At 38.3% G+C, this 16,982-nt stretch overlaps 1 protein-coding gene across 1 annotated transcript in view; it reads left to right on the forward strand.

Annotated features, from left to right (window-relative positions):
* Nucleotides 1–16,982, forward strand: part of crb1 (crumbs cell polarity complex component 1) — a 57,451-nt gene that overhangs the window by 26,044 nt on the left and 14,425 nt on the right. The window contains 3 exon segments of the mRNA XM_055164733.1: nt 1,480–1,524; nt 3,377–3,499; nt 6,815–6,941. Coding sequence (XP_055020708.1) covers nt 1,480–1,524; nt 3,377–3,499; nt 6,815–6,941 — 295 coding nt within the window.

A 16,982-nucleotide genomic window follows, 5' to 3' on the forward strand; every position in this document is an offset into this window, starting at 1 on the left:
CTTCAGCAAACTACAAAGTAAGTCTGTTTTTATGGGCTAACCCTGGAGTTTAGAAATATCTACAAGCAGATTCTGAAATATACAGGTTTTTAGAATATTAATTATAAAATAATAAGAATTACAATAGATTTTTTCACTCTACGTTTGTGGATCCCTAAACTGATCCCTGTGACGTCGTCATTATGAGTAAGTGTTTTTCTACACTTTAATGTCGAGAGCAGCTTAGACGCCGTCAGTGAAGAGTAGGAGTGTAACGATATCCAAGTCTCATGATATAGTCGGTACGATATTTATTGCGATATCGTGGGAAAGCTCACGATATGGGGAGAGGCTCACGATTAGGGATGTAACAATTTACAAATCTCTCTGTACGATATTTTCACGATATACATCTCACGATATTTATTGCGATATTTTGTGGAGGCTCATCTGCTACTTTTTCCTCTGACAAGACTTAATCCAAAGAACTAAGACTTAAAAGTGTTAGAACTGTTCTGAGCAAAGAATCATGGTCTATGTAGTTCCCTCTGTCTGTTTTTTTTTAGCTGTTGCTGCACCATAACTCTTCATTTAAGCAAAGAGACTTGTAATTCGATATATTGTGATGCTCCACGATATTACTGTGAGAACTTTGACGATACGATATCACAATAATTTGGTTAATGTTACATCAGTAGTGAAGAGTCTATCAAAAACGGTAAAAAATTAAAAGATTATGAATATTTTTGAGTAGGATTTGGAATTATTAACATTTTAATCAAGACTGAGTTATTTCTAATGGTCAATGATGTGCTTGGGTGTTTTTAATCGAGACATCTACAGCTAATGTGGTTTGGAGCAGACTGAAGACTTAGGAAGACATTACACTTTTTTTGTTTTTAAATAATTCAATAGAGATCGATCGATATGTTTGTTTTTCTTGGCCGATGCCGATAACAAGTGTTTAGAATCCAGGTGAGCCAGTGGCTGATAAGATGAGAAAAGAAAAGAACCTTTACTAGAATCATTTCATATCGAAGCCAAAATCACGACTGATCAAATGAGGGAAAAAACTGTGATTCTATTCTCTTTCCTTTGCCTCCCAGCCCTGTCCTACGCCAAAAACATCGCTCTCCCAGTACTTCCCCCTCTCCCAGTGCTCAGTTGTGAGTATATAAAGCGGTTTAGAAAGACAAACTATTTACCCATCTGCAGCAGAGACATGAGTAAAAGCCTCGGCTCAGAGCCCGCAGCCTCCCTCAGATACTGCTCCACTCTTCACTACACACACCTGCCTATGTCTGTGCACACGCTCCCTTTGCTCTCCGCACACAGCAGGGGAACGCCTCCAACTATTTACACCAAAAACTCACCTTTTTAACTTTTTTTTTCTGCACACAAGACAAGCTGAGCGCGCGTCTCTACCACAACATCTCAACTTTTCATCGCGCGGTGTGTTTTGGCGCCTTTGTCTAACCAGCCTTTGCTCTCTCTCTCCAGTGAACGCATACGAGAAATACCTTGGTACATGATTGTCAAAACTGTGTAAGTATTTTTTTTGTGTTTTTTTTTGTTTCGTTTTTAGAAATGTGTCTCTCAAATGTCACCCGTTGCGTCGGTACTTTTGGTGGAACAAAATGGCAAACAAAGCTAATATTATCCCTGGCTCTGGGGCTGTTTACTCTGCTCTGACTGACAGCTGTAGTCTCAAGTGTCTAACCTAAATACATGGGGGAAATGGTGAATTAAAGGGACATTATTTTTCAGAAACAGACTTGTAGAGTGTGGCACGGTCAAATTAGTGTTTGGTTAATGAACGAAACAGATTTTCATTAGTAAATAAATATATTCTCATATTTTTTCGCACTAGTTTGACCCTTCACACAAAAATGCATAGATGAGTTTACATGTACAATGGAGGATAAGGCCTTGCTCAAGGGCATAGCAACAGTATGCACAAGTGGGAGTGGGACTGAACTGTTAAAATCCGTGTGTCATTTGTTTATTTGTTTTTCAAAATAAAACCAAAAAGAAAAAAAGGAAAAAACAGCAATTTCCTTTATTATTTGTCTCCAAAACCAAAATGAAAAAATGGATAATGATTTGTTTTTTCAGTTTTCGAATTTGTGTTTAAATGAAAAATGGAAAAAAACAGATAACGACCATTTCCTGTTTCTGTGACTTAAACTGTGATGCTGGACTGAACCAGGACTGAACCAGGATGGAGTGTCAGGACGGACCTAGAGGTGCACCTGCATAGACTGTTGGGTCTGCTCGACCGTTATTTTAATCGAGCCAGGGTCGGGTGACTGCGGGCGAAAGGACCAGCACAGAGCTCCATGCCCCACAGGGCTAAACGCCGTCGACACCTGATCGCACTTTATGGACACCCTGCTCCATGGGCTCAGGGTCCCGTCTTGCTCTCTCAAGTCCAAGATTAGTCCTGGTTTAGTCCTAGTTTAGTCCTGGTTTAGTCCTGGTGTAGTCCTGTCTTAGACCTGGTTTAGTCCTGATGTAGTCCTGGTTTAGACCTGGTTTAATCCTGGGATCAGTCCTGTTTTAGTCCTAGTTCATTTCTGGGTTAGTCCTGGTTCAGTTCTGGTTTAGACCTGTTTTAGACCTGTTTTAGTCCTGTTTTAGTACTGTTTCAGTCCTATTTCAGTCCTGGTTCAGTCCTGGTTCAGTCCTGGTTCAGTCCGGCATTGCAGTTTACATCACGTAAACAGGAAATGGCCGTTTTCCGTTTTTTCATTTTGGTTTTGGAGACAAATAATGAAGAAAATAGTTGTTTTTTCCTTTTCTTATTTTTGGTTTTATTTGAAAAACGTATGAACGGATGACACATGGATTTGTTAGTTTCAGGTCAGAGGGCATACTGCACTTCTCCCTCCTGATTTATTGACACCATAGAAGGAAAAATCATGACAATCAAATTAGTAGAATCCTACACACCCCTCCATGTGTAATGATATAAAGCTGCACTATGTAACTTTATGGCTGAGGGTCCGTCACCTGCTTGTTTCTGTGGACATGTCATTGCTCTGCCAGGAATGTTCCACAGTATGACTTTAAAGAACTACATTTATTCAGTTACAGATGTTGTTCTTTAGCTCAAACATACCCACAAAAAAAATGGCATTCTGACTGTAACTTGGTCTGGTTTGGTCTCCATGGAGATAGAAAGGTTTAATGCCACACTGTGAAACATTCCAGACAAAGCAATAACATCAAAATGGAGAAAAGTATTTGATCAACCCTTCACCAGAAAAGTTACACAATGCATCTTTAACATAACTGTGTGACATAAAAAGTGATCCTGTCCCTCTCTTCTCTCCTCTCTAATCCTTTCCCCTCTCTCCTCTCTTCTCTCTCCTCTCTCCTGTCTTTCTCCTCTCAGACGTCCCAAACTGCCAGTGTCTGTGTGTGGAGACAATCTGAGGAACTACACCTGTTTTAATGGAGGAAACTGCACAGAGAGAGACCTGTCCTGTGACTGTCCCCCAGGCTTCACCGGGCACAGGTAGAGGACACTGGGATCCAATTACGTGCACAAAAAATGAAATGTTGACAAGATTTAGTTTTGGTGTGTTGATACTTGCATAAACCCTGAATCAAACAGTACAGTACACTAAACAAACCATGACCAGGCACAGCATGTTTCATTTTGGTTTCACCTTCAGAGGACGAGGGGCCAGTGTTGGGAAGGTGACTTTTAAAATGTATTCCCCTACAGATTACAGATTACATATCCCAGAATGTAGTTTGTAACGTAATCCATTAAATTACTTAAAGTGAGTAACGTAATCTGAATACTTTGGATTGCTTGATTTGCTGTAGAGAAACAAAGACGAGGAAATCATAACATAAGAAGTTTTATTTGCTAAAAGAAAATAAAAAGCCCAGACTTTACTGAACCAAATTAAAAATATTACTGATAGAAGACGAGGAGACACGTCCAAGCAGCATGTTTTAATCCTGTTAAATCCTGGTTTAGTCCTGGTTTAGATCTAGTTAAGACCTGGTTTAAGACCTGGTTTAGATCTGGTTTAAGACCTGGTTTAAATCTAGTTTAGATCTAGTTTCGTCCTGGTTTAGTCCTGGTTTAGTCCTGGTTTAGACCTGGTTTAGATCTAGTTTAGATCTAGTTTAGACCTGGGGATTTAGCCCGAAATGTGAAAACAGGAAAATACCACCATGTAATCCATTTATTTCAACCAAGTAACTGTAATCCAATTACCAGTCATTGAAACAGTAACTGTAACCGAATACAGTTACTCATAATTTGTACTCTGATTACGTAACTCCAGTACATGTAATCTGTTACTCCCCAACACTGTGAGGGGCTAAAGCACGACACAGAGCTCATGAACGCACACTCATAACTTCTGCCTCACGTTTAAAAACAGGGCAGGGTTAGGGTTAAGGGTTAGGGTCTTAAAAGTCTTAAATTATGTTGTCCAAGTCTTATTTTTTTCACAAAGGTCTTAAATTTCATTAGCCTATTTTTTGTAAACTCAACTCTGCAGTGTGATGTTAAACTAAGGGAGGAAAAAAAACAACAGCGTGAAATCACTTAACATGAATGAACGTCTAATCTGGAGTCTGCTCAAACAGTACTTTGGTTTCTGGTGCCGGTGGCAATGAATAAACAAGTGTAAATTTAATCCACAGTGGCTCTTCGATTCTAGACATAGTCCTGTAGTTGTTTGGTCTTTATTAGAATTGGAGCTGATGTTTTTCACCACATAATGGATGTGATGTTGGTCTTAATTTTCATTTAAGTGGTCTTAAAAAGGTCTTTAAAAAGTCTTAAATTCCTGAAGATACTCTGAAGAAAGATTTCTGCCGCTGGTCTTATTTTCTCCACTAGAGCGTTAGGAGCATGGATCTTTAATAAGAAGTAGATAAGACACTCCACCTCTGTGCGTGAGCGAGAACGATTAGAGGCTGCCCCAGGTCCTGCAGCTCCCGAGAGCTCCGGCCCAAAAGTAATTGTCCCATAAAGCACAATGTAACAGAGGGTTTGTGTATTTGACCTCACCAAAGAACAAAATGCATTTTATTATGAAATCAAACTGCCCGTGTTCTGACAGGGCATCCAGCTTTCACAAAGGTCGGGTTTCGTGAGGATCCTTCTGTGTTATTACAATATGAACTTTTTAGAATGTTTAAATCTTCAAAGCACAAAGTTAGCCTAGCCCCGCTCTGAGCTCACACCTGCTTCCAGCGCTCTGATTAATCAGAACTAGGGATGTAACAATAACCAAAATATTATGATATCGTATCATTAAAGTTCTCACAATAATATCGTGGACCATCACAATATATCGAATACAAGTTTCTTTCTTAAATGAAGAGTTATGATGCAGCAACAGCTAAAAGAGAAGTTAGTAAGTAAGTCTTTATTTATATAGCACTTTCACAGACATTTTCTGTCCCCAAAGACGCTTTACACAGCATTATTCATTCAGCATTATTCATTCACTCTATACCCTGGTGATGATAAACTACTATTGTAGCCACAGCTGCCCTGGGGCACACTGACGGAGGCGCGGCTGCCATGCCACTCGGTGCCATCGGTCCCTCCGACCACCACCATCACTCACACACACACACACACACACACACACACACACACACACACACACACACACACACACACACACACACACACACACACACACACACACACACACACACACACACACACACACACACACACACCACTTTTCATACTAGGCAGTGGGTGAAGTGTCTTGCCTAAGGACACAATGATTGAATTGACTGTCTTTAACTGACCATGACTATCAACTGTTTGTGGAGACCTGGAGCATGTTTTGAGTGAGAGAAGAGAAGAGAGAAGAAGAGTAGAGGGAACTACATAGGCCATGATCGTTTGCTCCATTTCAGTATAAGTACAAGAAATAACAGTTCTAGCACTTTTAAGTCTGATTCACAGTTTTGTTAGCCTCCATAAAATATCACAATAAATATCGTACTGTGAGATGTTTATCATGAAAACATCGTACAGAGAGATTTGTAAATTGTTGCATCCCTAATTGTGAGTCTCGCCATCATATCGTGAGCTTTCCCACGATATCGCAATAAATATCGTATTGTGAGGTTCATACCGTGTCGATATCGTATCATGAGACTTGGATATCGTTACACCCTTAGTCAGAACTGGTCATTTCTGACATCACACTTTTGGCAGTGTAAGGTCAATATTCAGGAAGTAATGCAGAAGTGCGCCACAGGTCATTGAAAACCTACAGATTCAACTTTCACATCTAATTATCCTTCCATGGTTAGAATTCAACGACATAAACAAACAGGCTGGATGATGGCGTCCTCAGACTGTGGTTTGGTTGTACAGGTGTGAGTGTGGCCCACAGAATCCTCTGCGATCCTGCTTGAGCTCAGCTTGGTTCTAAAAGTGTAGTGTCAGTTCGTCCTTATCAAGTTTACAGCCATGTAACTGTACTTTTACTCAAGAACAAATTTTCAGTACGGCGGTATGGTGGCTCAGTGGCTAGCACTTATGCCTCACTGCAAGAAGGTTTCAGGTCTGGATGGGTTTCCACAGTTCAATCAAACCCAAAACATGCTACAGGTCTCCAGGAAGAACAGTTGAGCCAAGGTCAATTAAATACAATCAATCAATGAACCTGCTCAGGGACGACACATGAAAATTATCACTGGTGCTACAACCTGGTACAAACATCTCTCCTGGTAAGACTAATGTAAAGTGTGCACTGTCCCTGTCTCATTGAATAAATATTTAGGACTCTTTTTCCACCAGTGCTAAACCCCGCCCCCTGATGTCTGTGCACAGGTGTGAGCAGGAGCTGGACGAGTGCAGGTCAAACCCCTGTTTAAATGGAGGATACTGCAGAAACCTCATCAACAGGTTCTCGTGTGTGTGTGACATGAGCTACGCCGGAGATGTCTGCGAAATCGATGTAAGCGACATTTACTTTTACGTGGCTCTGCTCCTGTGGCAGAACCTGTTCCAGCTGCTCTCCTACCTGATCCTGAGGCTGGATGACGAGCCCGAGGTGGACTGGGGCGAGGCGGACTGACAGTGGGAGGGGAGGGGGTGGTCGCTACGGTTACATGCACTCTGAGGAAGAAAAAGAAAACAAAATGACTACTCCAAATTTTAAAGGACACATGTTATGCAAAATTCACCACCATAACACTGACCACCTCTTCAGAAACATACCTAGAGTTGTATTTTGTTTAATTCACTCAGGTTTCATGAACTCAAAGTCATCTTCTTTGAGCACGTAAAATACTTTGCCAGGATTGTTGCATCACAGGTAGAAAAACAGACTTGTCCAGCACTATTTTTAAGTCCATAAACTCATTCTACAGTCAATCTGTGTTCACAACAAACTAGTATATTAGTATAGCATTCATGTTTTTAAGGGCCAAAATGTCATCTGTCCATTTTCTTTCACTTATCCGGGGCCGGCAAGGACTCCCAGACTTCCCTCACCCCAGACACTTTCTCCAGCTCCTCCAGGTGGACCCCAAGGTGTGCCCAGGCCACACAGTCCCTCTGGTGTGTCCTTGGTCTTCCCTGGCCAAAATACCTCATTGTAAACAGTGTAGATTATAAAGTATATTTTCCAAATGTTGACATTATTTTGAGAAGAAAACTTATCGTAGGTAACCAAAGCATGTTTTAAAGGAAGTTAAAGCCATAAAATTGCATAATAAGTGCCCCTTAAAGTCAAAATATGTAACTTTTTTGGTAAAGGGTTTGCCATCTGCTTGTGATGTTGTTGCTTTGTCTGGAAGGCAATGTGGTATTAAACTTCTATTTTTATTTCTTTCTATCACAGATGTTTTTATTTCTGGGTTTCAGCTCCCTGTTGTACAGACCTTTTCCCACTCATAAGATAAAATATTTTGTTGCTGTAGTGTCACTATGGCAACGGTCCTAATTTTTATCATTCAGAAACTTCAAAAAAAATAAAAATAAAATAAAATTACTTGATTAACTTGATTATCTCACTGTGAGTGGAATTGCCTCTCCACAGAGCTGACGTTTGATTTGGTCTAGTGGCATTAATTGTTTGTGTTCATGAGGAGACAAGTATAATGCCATACTGTGGAACATTCGAGACAAAGCAATGATGTTATTGTTACAGAAAGGTTGCGTAATACATCTTTAACTGGATTTCAAAATTGAACGTACCTGAGTCGCACAACTGGAGATGGCAGACTGTACTTGGATAACGGTGGAGTCTTCTGGAGAAATCTGAATGTGCATGTAACCGTAGCGACTGTGGGGACTTTACACAGGAGGAGACAGGAGCAGATCTTAATGCCTTGATGCCTTAACGATTATGAATGTCAAAGGAAGCACTTTATTAGTACATGGATAAAGGGAACACATGGTTTTATTACACTGTGCTCTGCTTATACTGGCTCCCAGAACAGAATCTGTGGTAATCAGCTAACATAGAGCTGTAGTTTTGGAGAATTTTCAACTCATTTAATGTGATTTTTTTCATGTTTTTGGCCTAAAATCATCCTTCTAACACTGTATCGTAACATTTAAAAGTCTCAAATTACCTAAAATTGACTCTTGTGAGCTTTAAGCCATGTTAGAATGTTGTTACCTCCTCTAAAACATACGTGCATTTGTGTTTTGTTTCATTTGTTTGTTTGAGTAACTCTTCAATATAAATCTGTCTGCATTTCCAAAGCTCAAAATGTTCTGTTCCACCTTGTGATGTCATGAAGTTTATTGTCTTTTTGACATTTAATACACAGTGACAGTCCCTAAAATAAGACATCAGTCAAAAACATTTCCAGCAAAATGTACAAGCACATACATGAGATTATATTTGCCAATATAATGTCTTGGGACTGTTATAGATTATAAATATTGTGTATTAGATGATAGTAATAATAAAAACAAAACAAAAATACAATCAACTGAACATTCCTGCAGACAATAAGAAAATAATAAATAATGATAAAACTCTGTATTGTCACGTTTAAACTAAACTTTTCACACAGTTTTCCGCCTTTTCCTTCACAAGTTCTTCTTGTAAAGTTTCTGTAATAATAATAATAATTCTTCACCAAAGTATATAAGTTGAAAAGGTGGATATTACAAAGACCATCATATAACTCAGAATTAAATAGAAGTTTAGGTACCTTCTTTAAATAAGCTAACAAAACGTGACGATTTCCTTTTCAATTTATCTTCCTGACCCTGCAAAGAGGATCTAATTTTCTCTAGATCCAAATGCATCAAAACATCTCTGAACCAGTTCACATGTGAGGGAGGCTTTGCTTCTATTTCAATAAAATCAGTCTTCATGCAAGCAGACAGGTCAATTGTAACACCTGACACACACGTTTTTTTTAAAACAACTTTTGAGTCTATTATCCAAGTAGTGCTGTAAGGGGATTCAAATCAGTATGTTTGTTTAGAACTTTTGACAGTATTAGAAAAATATTTGACCAGAAATTTAACATCTGAGAGCATCTCCAGAACATGCGTAACAAAGAGGCTGGGGCCTGTTTACAACGTGTACACAAAGTTTCTACATCAGGGTACACCTTAATTAATTTGAGTTTAGACCAGTGGAGTCTGTGTATAATCTTCAGTTGTATTAGAGCAGGGGTGTCCAAACTTTTTTCATCAAGGGCCACATATCTAAACACAGATGAAGCAGAGGTTTGATCGAGGGCCGTAGACTGGAGCTGAGTACAAAATATTAGAATGAGCCCTCAGTCTTTATTCATACTACAATCCTTAAAACCACACAATAAATATTCAATATTAACTTTGTCAAAGTAGATAAAAAAAAAAAAATGCAGTAAAAAGTTCATTTTTAATCGATGCAAAGTAATTTGGGCCAATTCTCCTGGAAGCCTGAGGGCCAAGAAAAATTTGTCTGAGGGCTGCATTTGGCCCACGGGCCATAGTTTGGACATGCCTGTATTAGACCCTGTCCAGCACAAATTGAGGAAGTGTGTGTGCAGGCCAGGGCTGGTTATGAACTGGTAATTTTCAAGTTAACAGCTGCATTTTACTTTTAGTTCAGTCGAGATTTTGTCAATTCCAGGGTTGAAATCATCCAAATGATTCTAGTGAACGTGTATGGATTTTAAAACACACACTGGAGCACTTCCTGTATTACTGCATGACATCAGTGGAACAGAGCGTTTTCAGGGTTTGTGGGTTAAATACCTGTGAAAAAAAAACACAACTCCAGGTCTGTTTGTGATGAACAAATGACATTAGAACATAGATCAGAAAATAGCATAAAATGAGTCTTTTAATATGATGAATTTGATGATGTACCTTTGGCTGAACTAAATCATAATCATTTTGACCCAGTTCTCAATTTAATGTGAATTCTTAACATTTTTTGAGCAAATGATTCTAATTTAAAAGTATAGCTTCCTTCTTTGCTCATATTAAAGGTGCACTATATATATATATTTTCGGTTGGGGGTTCATCACCTGCTTGTTTCTATGGAGATGCCATTGCTCTGATTGGAATGTTCCACAACCCTACTTTACATTTATTCAATTACAGCTAGTTTTATTGTTCAAAAAACAGGCATTGTGACTGTGAGCGGAGTTGCCTTTCCACAGATCTGACCTGTAACTTGGTCTGGTTTGGTTTCCATGAAGACAGAAAGGTTTAATGTCATACTGTGAAACATTATAGTAATAAGATCTCCATAGAGAAAAGCATTTGATGGACTCTCCACTAGAAAAGTTACACAATGCCCCTTTAAATCTGTTATGTGTATAGTAGAGATGGACTGTATCATTTCCCTGATCAGCAATCGTCCTTAAATCTCCAGGACAGACGCACATTTTGTTGTGGTTCAGCTGCTGCACACAGAGTACACACAAACAAAAGCAGATAACAACATGTTTGTGCATAGCTCTCTTTAAGGGGTGAGGGTTTTTTTTTTTACGTTACTGTGGGTGAGTCTGAGTCACATTTAAATATGATCATTTGGGGTAAAGTACAAAAAATAGCCCTGTACCCACCAGAAAAAATCTGCCATTGATAGATTCTGAACAATCTGCATCGACCATGAAAAAACACACACTCCAAAAACATAAAATCGTGCCCTGATAAGACAACTTGAATTAAGAACTTTTTTTTATCATGATTTGAGTAAATTTCTCTTAACAAGTAAAATATCAGTCCAATCAGGTTCATTTGGTCTTCCAATAATTTATGTTATTAGGTTCTTTTAGAAACAAAATCGAATGTTGCTTGAATTAAGAAAACACACATATTCCATTGGTTTATCATTTCACTTCAAGTTGAATCTAACCAAATAAAGTTAAATGCTCTAACTTAAAAGTGCATTGTATAACTTTCCTGATGGAGGATCCGTCACCTGCTTGTTTCTATGGAGATGTCATTGCTCAGTCTGGAATGTTCCACAGTGTGACTTTAAACAGCTCTACCTTACATTTATGAAATTACAATTTTTTTTTTTTTTTTAGTTAATAATTAGAAAAACAAACATTCTGACTGTGAGCGGGGTCGCCTCTCCACAGATCTGACCTGTAACTTGGTCTGGTTTAGTCTCCATGAAGATAGAAAAGTTTAATGCCATACTGTGAAACATTCCAGACAAAGTAATAACATCTCCATGGAGAAAAACATTTGACAGACCCTCCACCAGAAAAGTGACACAATGCAGCTTTAAGTCTTTTGAACTCACCTCCATTTAGCTTTTTGCAGTGATATGAGTTGATCTGTAGTTATGGGCGCCAGTATGACAGAAAAGCACTGTATGTACTGCTTTTAAGTAATGTTTAGTTAATGCTTTACATCTCTGTAGTCTACACACATTCACCTGTTCTAAATTTCACACACCCTCCCTCCTTCGCCCCTTTAACTCTTTAAAGTGCACATGACAGGTGTTAACGATTCTCTCATTTTAACTTCATTTTGTGAGATAATATTTGTTGCAAATATAAAGTATAGTTTTACACCAACCAAGAAGCAATTTGCAAAGAAAAGCTGAACAGAATCTTGAAAATGACAGTAGAGATACAGAACTATTATTAAACCTAAGAGCTAAAATGGCGTAGAAAAGAATCCTACAAACGCTGACTTTTCTGGAAGTTGTCGATGCCCTGTCAGAACATGGGCAGTTTGAATTCCCAAAATGCATTGTGCTCTTTGGGAGAATTCTTTCTGGGCCCAAACTCCCAGAGCTGCAGAACCTGGAGCGGCCACTGGTCATTCTCCAGCCGGGACAGAGGGGGAGGGGCTTATCCAGTTTTTCTTACAGATCCATGAGTAGAGAGTTTTACAGGGTCCTGTATTGATGACATCACACTGGGAGAATACTGTCCAAAAAGTTTAACACAATTTACTCAAAAGACACTTTTTTCTGATACTTTATTTATACTTTATTTCAACAAAATAAAGGTGTTTCCTCATACATTTGATTTGTCAAATAAAATCATCTGGTTTGGCTTGCTGTAAAGCAGGAGTGTTAGGTAACAGTTATGGAATTCCCTAGAGTGATGTCATGATTTCCAACAAGGAAGTACATTTTAAAACCTAAAAAATGGCCACACTGGTGAAAAAAGTATATAACTTTTAGCTAAATCTTAAAAATAATGCTTTTAACTGTGTTTTAGTCAAATGAGTTGTCCAACCTGTCATAGGCACTTTAAACAAAGTGATTTGATCAGTTTCTCCGTTCATTCTGTCACTGTACATTCAAATACTCTTAATATTTAGGCATCAATATGGAACATTCTAATACAAAACAAAGAATTGCTTTTTAAACTTTTTTTTTTTTTTATATAATTTTGATGGAACCCCACAAGGTGCTGTACTGGGGCCACTTAAGTTTGCAGCAATTTCCCCAAATCTGTTTATCCATGTTGAAGTTAGTATTAGGGTAGCTTTCAATAAATATTGAATTTGTAAATATAAAACTTTTAGTAAAACCAAAGAAAATATTTTTGATAATAAACCAACCCTGGCACTTAAAAGCACACAGAGGTGGGTAGTACATTCATGCTAGTACTTTAATCAGATAGTTATTTTCTGAGCAGTTTTCATACAACATACTTTTACTCTTACTTGAGTAATATATGTGTTGAAGTAACAGTACTCGTATTTGAGTTAAAGTTGTAGTTTCTCCTCTCACTGTGAGGAAGTCTAAAGTGACAAAAGTTTTATATGAACAATCGGAAAATGATTTGAACATTTGTGTTTCCTCCTCCTTCAGATCTGATTTTGTTTGTCTCATTTTTGTGTCTGTTCTTTGCTTTTTCTTTATTTAATGTTTTGTCCTTCACATTGCACTAACTTTAAATTATAAATCAGTTGTGTCCAGACAGTTACTTAAAGGTGCATTATGTAACTTTATGGTCCATCACCTGCTTGTTTTCATGTTTTTGCTCTGCCTGATTGTTCCATAGTGTGACTTTAAACAGCTCTACTTTACATTTATTCAATTACAGGTGGATTTATGTCTCAAAAATCATTAGAAAAACTGGTATTCTGACTTTGAGGGTGGCCTCTCCACTGACCTCACTTGTATTTCGATCTGGTTTGGTCTTCATGAAGACAGAAAACATTCCAGACAAAGCAACAACATCTCCATGGAGAAAAACAACCAGAAAAGTTACATCATGCACCTTTAAGTAGTTTTCTCCAATAACTTTTGACTGTCTTCAGTAAATTCTTGTACCTCTACTGTATACTTTTACTTGAGTACTTGAGTTGATATTTTGAAGTACTAATACTCATACTTAAAGGTGTATCATGTAACTTTTATGGTAGAGGGTCTGTCATTTGCTTGTCTCCATGGTGATCTTATTGCTTTGGGATGTTCCACAGTATGGCATTAAACAAATATATCTTGTATTTATTTACTTAAGTTTAGTTTTTATCTTTTTTTACATCTCAAAACTACCTCAGTAAACCTACATTATTACCTTGAGCGCACCCACGTGACCTTCTTGTCTCCATGGAGATACAGTCGTCCTTCGCTATATCACAGTCCACCTTTTGCGACGGTCTCGATGTTTCGCTGATTTTCAGTGTGTGAACAGGCATTGTGTTCCTCCCCCTGCATCCTGATTGGCTAAGGGACTGTAGACCACTGTCAGTCAGGCTCCTCCGTGCCGTGTCTCCTGTACAGAACAGAATGTGTTCAGCCAGATTGACATAAATGTTGGATCTGTATCAGTGTGATTCTGAAGTGCTGTATGTTTGCAAGTTTTCTCCCTGACAAAACTCACGATGTCGATGAAACGTTTTGCAAAAGGCAGAGGAAGATGTAACCGTCACACAAAAAGTTGCACTTCTGGACACGCTAAATAAAGGGAGAAGTTTTGCGGCTGTAGGCGCCATTACTGAATAAATGAATCTTTGGTTTGTTACATAAAGAAGGAAGAAAATAGCAAAAGAACGACAGCAACAATAAGTTTTAAGAAGGATGTAAAAAAGGTTGTAAGTGTCCTGTGTGAGAAAAGTGTAAAAGTTTGCTGAGGGGTTTTACAGCCTTAAAACAGATAGAATCATTGTAAAATATAAACTTGACTACTTTGCGGATTTCACCTATCACGGGTTATTTTTAGAACGTAACCCCCACGATAAACGAGGGACCACTGTAGTTAAATGTAATGCCATATTGTGTATATGAACATGGACGTGTGTGTATATGTGTATGTGTTTATAACTAAAGAATTCACTAAGTAACAAAGGCTGTGTTCAGACTGCAGCCTGAAGTGACCCAAATCCGATTTTTTGGCCTCTATGCGACCTGTATCTGATCTTTTAATGACAGTCTGAACCACACAGATCTGATTTTTTCAAATGTGACCCAGGACACTTGGATATGTGCCCCTAAAACCGATACATATCTGATCTTTGACATGCGACTTCAGTCTGAACGGCCAAAGTGCATTCATCCACCTACACGTTATCAACAAGACACAAACGTCACTATTCTGCGCTGAAGTAGGCAAAAATTGTTAATGAACTCCATGTCACTGAAGTGAAGCACATCACCACTCACCACTCTTGACTACGTCTCCACATCCACACGTTCCTTTCAATGGACTGTCCCAGAAAACTCCACAGCCAAAAACCTCATCCTTCTCCTTCTCAATCTCCTTAAAACAAATAAGTTGTTCATGTTCTGGCTCCGGTACGAGAGGAACTTTAAAATCTCCAGGTGCTCGATGCTCATGTCCATGTTTGGACAACTTCCGTAAACACAGAGACGCTCGCTGCGGTTGACGTCGTTGTGTCTCCAGTGTCACATGCGGGACACTTTTGGGCCGTTTAATGTTCACACTGGAGTCACATACAAGTCACATTTAACTGGAAATGTGAACGACCTCGTAAAAACATCGGATTTCACAAAAAAATCTGAATTGAGTGTTAAGCCCTGCAGTCTGAACGTAGCCTAAGTGCCATCTTGAATTCTATTCTGTATGTTAATAGGGTTTGGCAAAATAAGAGTTAAAACTTGAGCCTAAAACCCTTCAGTGTGTAGAATCACTTTTGTTCTATGCATCATTTCTGTGTTAAATCATTGTTAGATGATTCATAAAGAAAATTAACTAACTACAATAACATCTACATGGAGTCACGCAGGTAATGGACCCTCTACCAGAAAAGTTACGTAATGCACCTTTAACCATTTCTCCTCCTTTCTCCTTTCTCCGCCTCTGATTGCACATTAGTTCATATATTCCTTCAGTTTCTTTTGTGTGGTTGGAGCGTGTGCTTTTTCTCTCTACATCTTGTATCTCCGGGAGCGTTCCTGTCATGCTGTCTGTATTTTGGGACCTGGGTGAACGTGTTCCCATCAAACGCAGAGCTGAGGTGACAAAGATTCTCACAGGAGACAGGATGCCTCACTCTGTTTTTGACGTTTGTGGATGGCAGCGATGACTGTCAGGTTTTGAACCGTCTCTCTCTCCGAAACCTGTCGCCTACAAGATATTTTCAGCCAATTCTCTGCTCCCCTGGTAGTTCTGGTCAGTTTTAGCTCATTTTCTATCATTTCACCCATGCTTCATTTCTGTTACTATCTTCTCTTTCTGTGTAAAGCTGCACTGTGGAACTTTTTTGGAGACGGCCTGTGACTGGTTTGTCTCCAGAGGTACATGGTAATGAACGGTACAGATAACACAAATATATGTACTTTTCCTTTTTAATTTGGATTGATTGCATTTTCAATTCTATTTCCCTTTTTGCAAATTTAATTCTGTGAACTGGACAAAAGTGTTTAAAGGTATGTGTCATTTTTTTGTGTGTGGGATCCGTCACCTACTTGTTTCTATGGACATGTCATTGTTCTGCCTGGAATGTTCCACAGTGTGACATTAAACAGCTCTACTTTACATTTATTCAATTACAGCTGGTTTTATAGCTCAAAAATAAATAGAAAAACCAACATTCTGACTGTGAGCGGGATCACTTCTCCACAGATCTGATTTGGTTTCCATAAAGATAAAAAGGTTTAATGCCATACTGTGAATTATTGCTGCTCAATTATGGAACAAATCATTCTCACGATTATTTTGGTCAATATTGAAATCACGATTATTCAAACGATTATTTTTTAGTTACATGATGCATTGATTCAGCATTTCTCTCTCCAAAAAAACAAAAAAAAAACAAACAAAAAAACAACACTTACTTGTTACTGATAATTTATGCAAAACTTGAAAATAAATCGAAAATAAAAATAGGCTACAAATATGAACCTTAGAGTAGTTTTGCGATGTATTAAACATAAAATGAATAAAATGCTTTGAACATGAAATAAAAATAGAAAAACATAAATGTATCCAAAATGAACTATCTGTACAGCTGTTCTCTATATTTAAATAAATAAATAAATATACTTATTTAAAAAAAAAAAACCCAAAATAAACTTTGTTATGCTTTATTGTTTCGTAGCGATGTAACAATAACCAAAATATCGTGATATCGTATCGTCAGAAGTCTCTG

This window comes from Boleophthalmus pectinirostris, unplaced genomic scaffold (assembly GCF_026225935.1).
Source record: "Boleophthalmus pectinirostris isolate CB_2022bp ecotype Guang Dong unplaced genomic scaffold, ASM2622593v1 HiC_scaffold_7, whole genome shotgun sequence".
In the NCBI taxonomy this organism is placed as follows: Eukaryota; Metazoa; Chordata; class Actinopteri; order Gobiiformes; family Gobiidae; genus Boleophthalmus; species Boleophthalmus pectinirostris.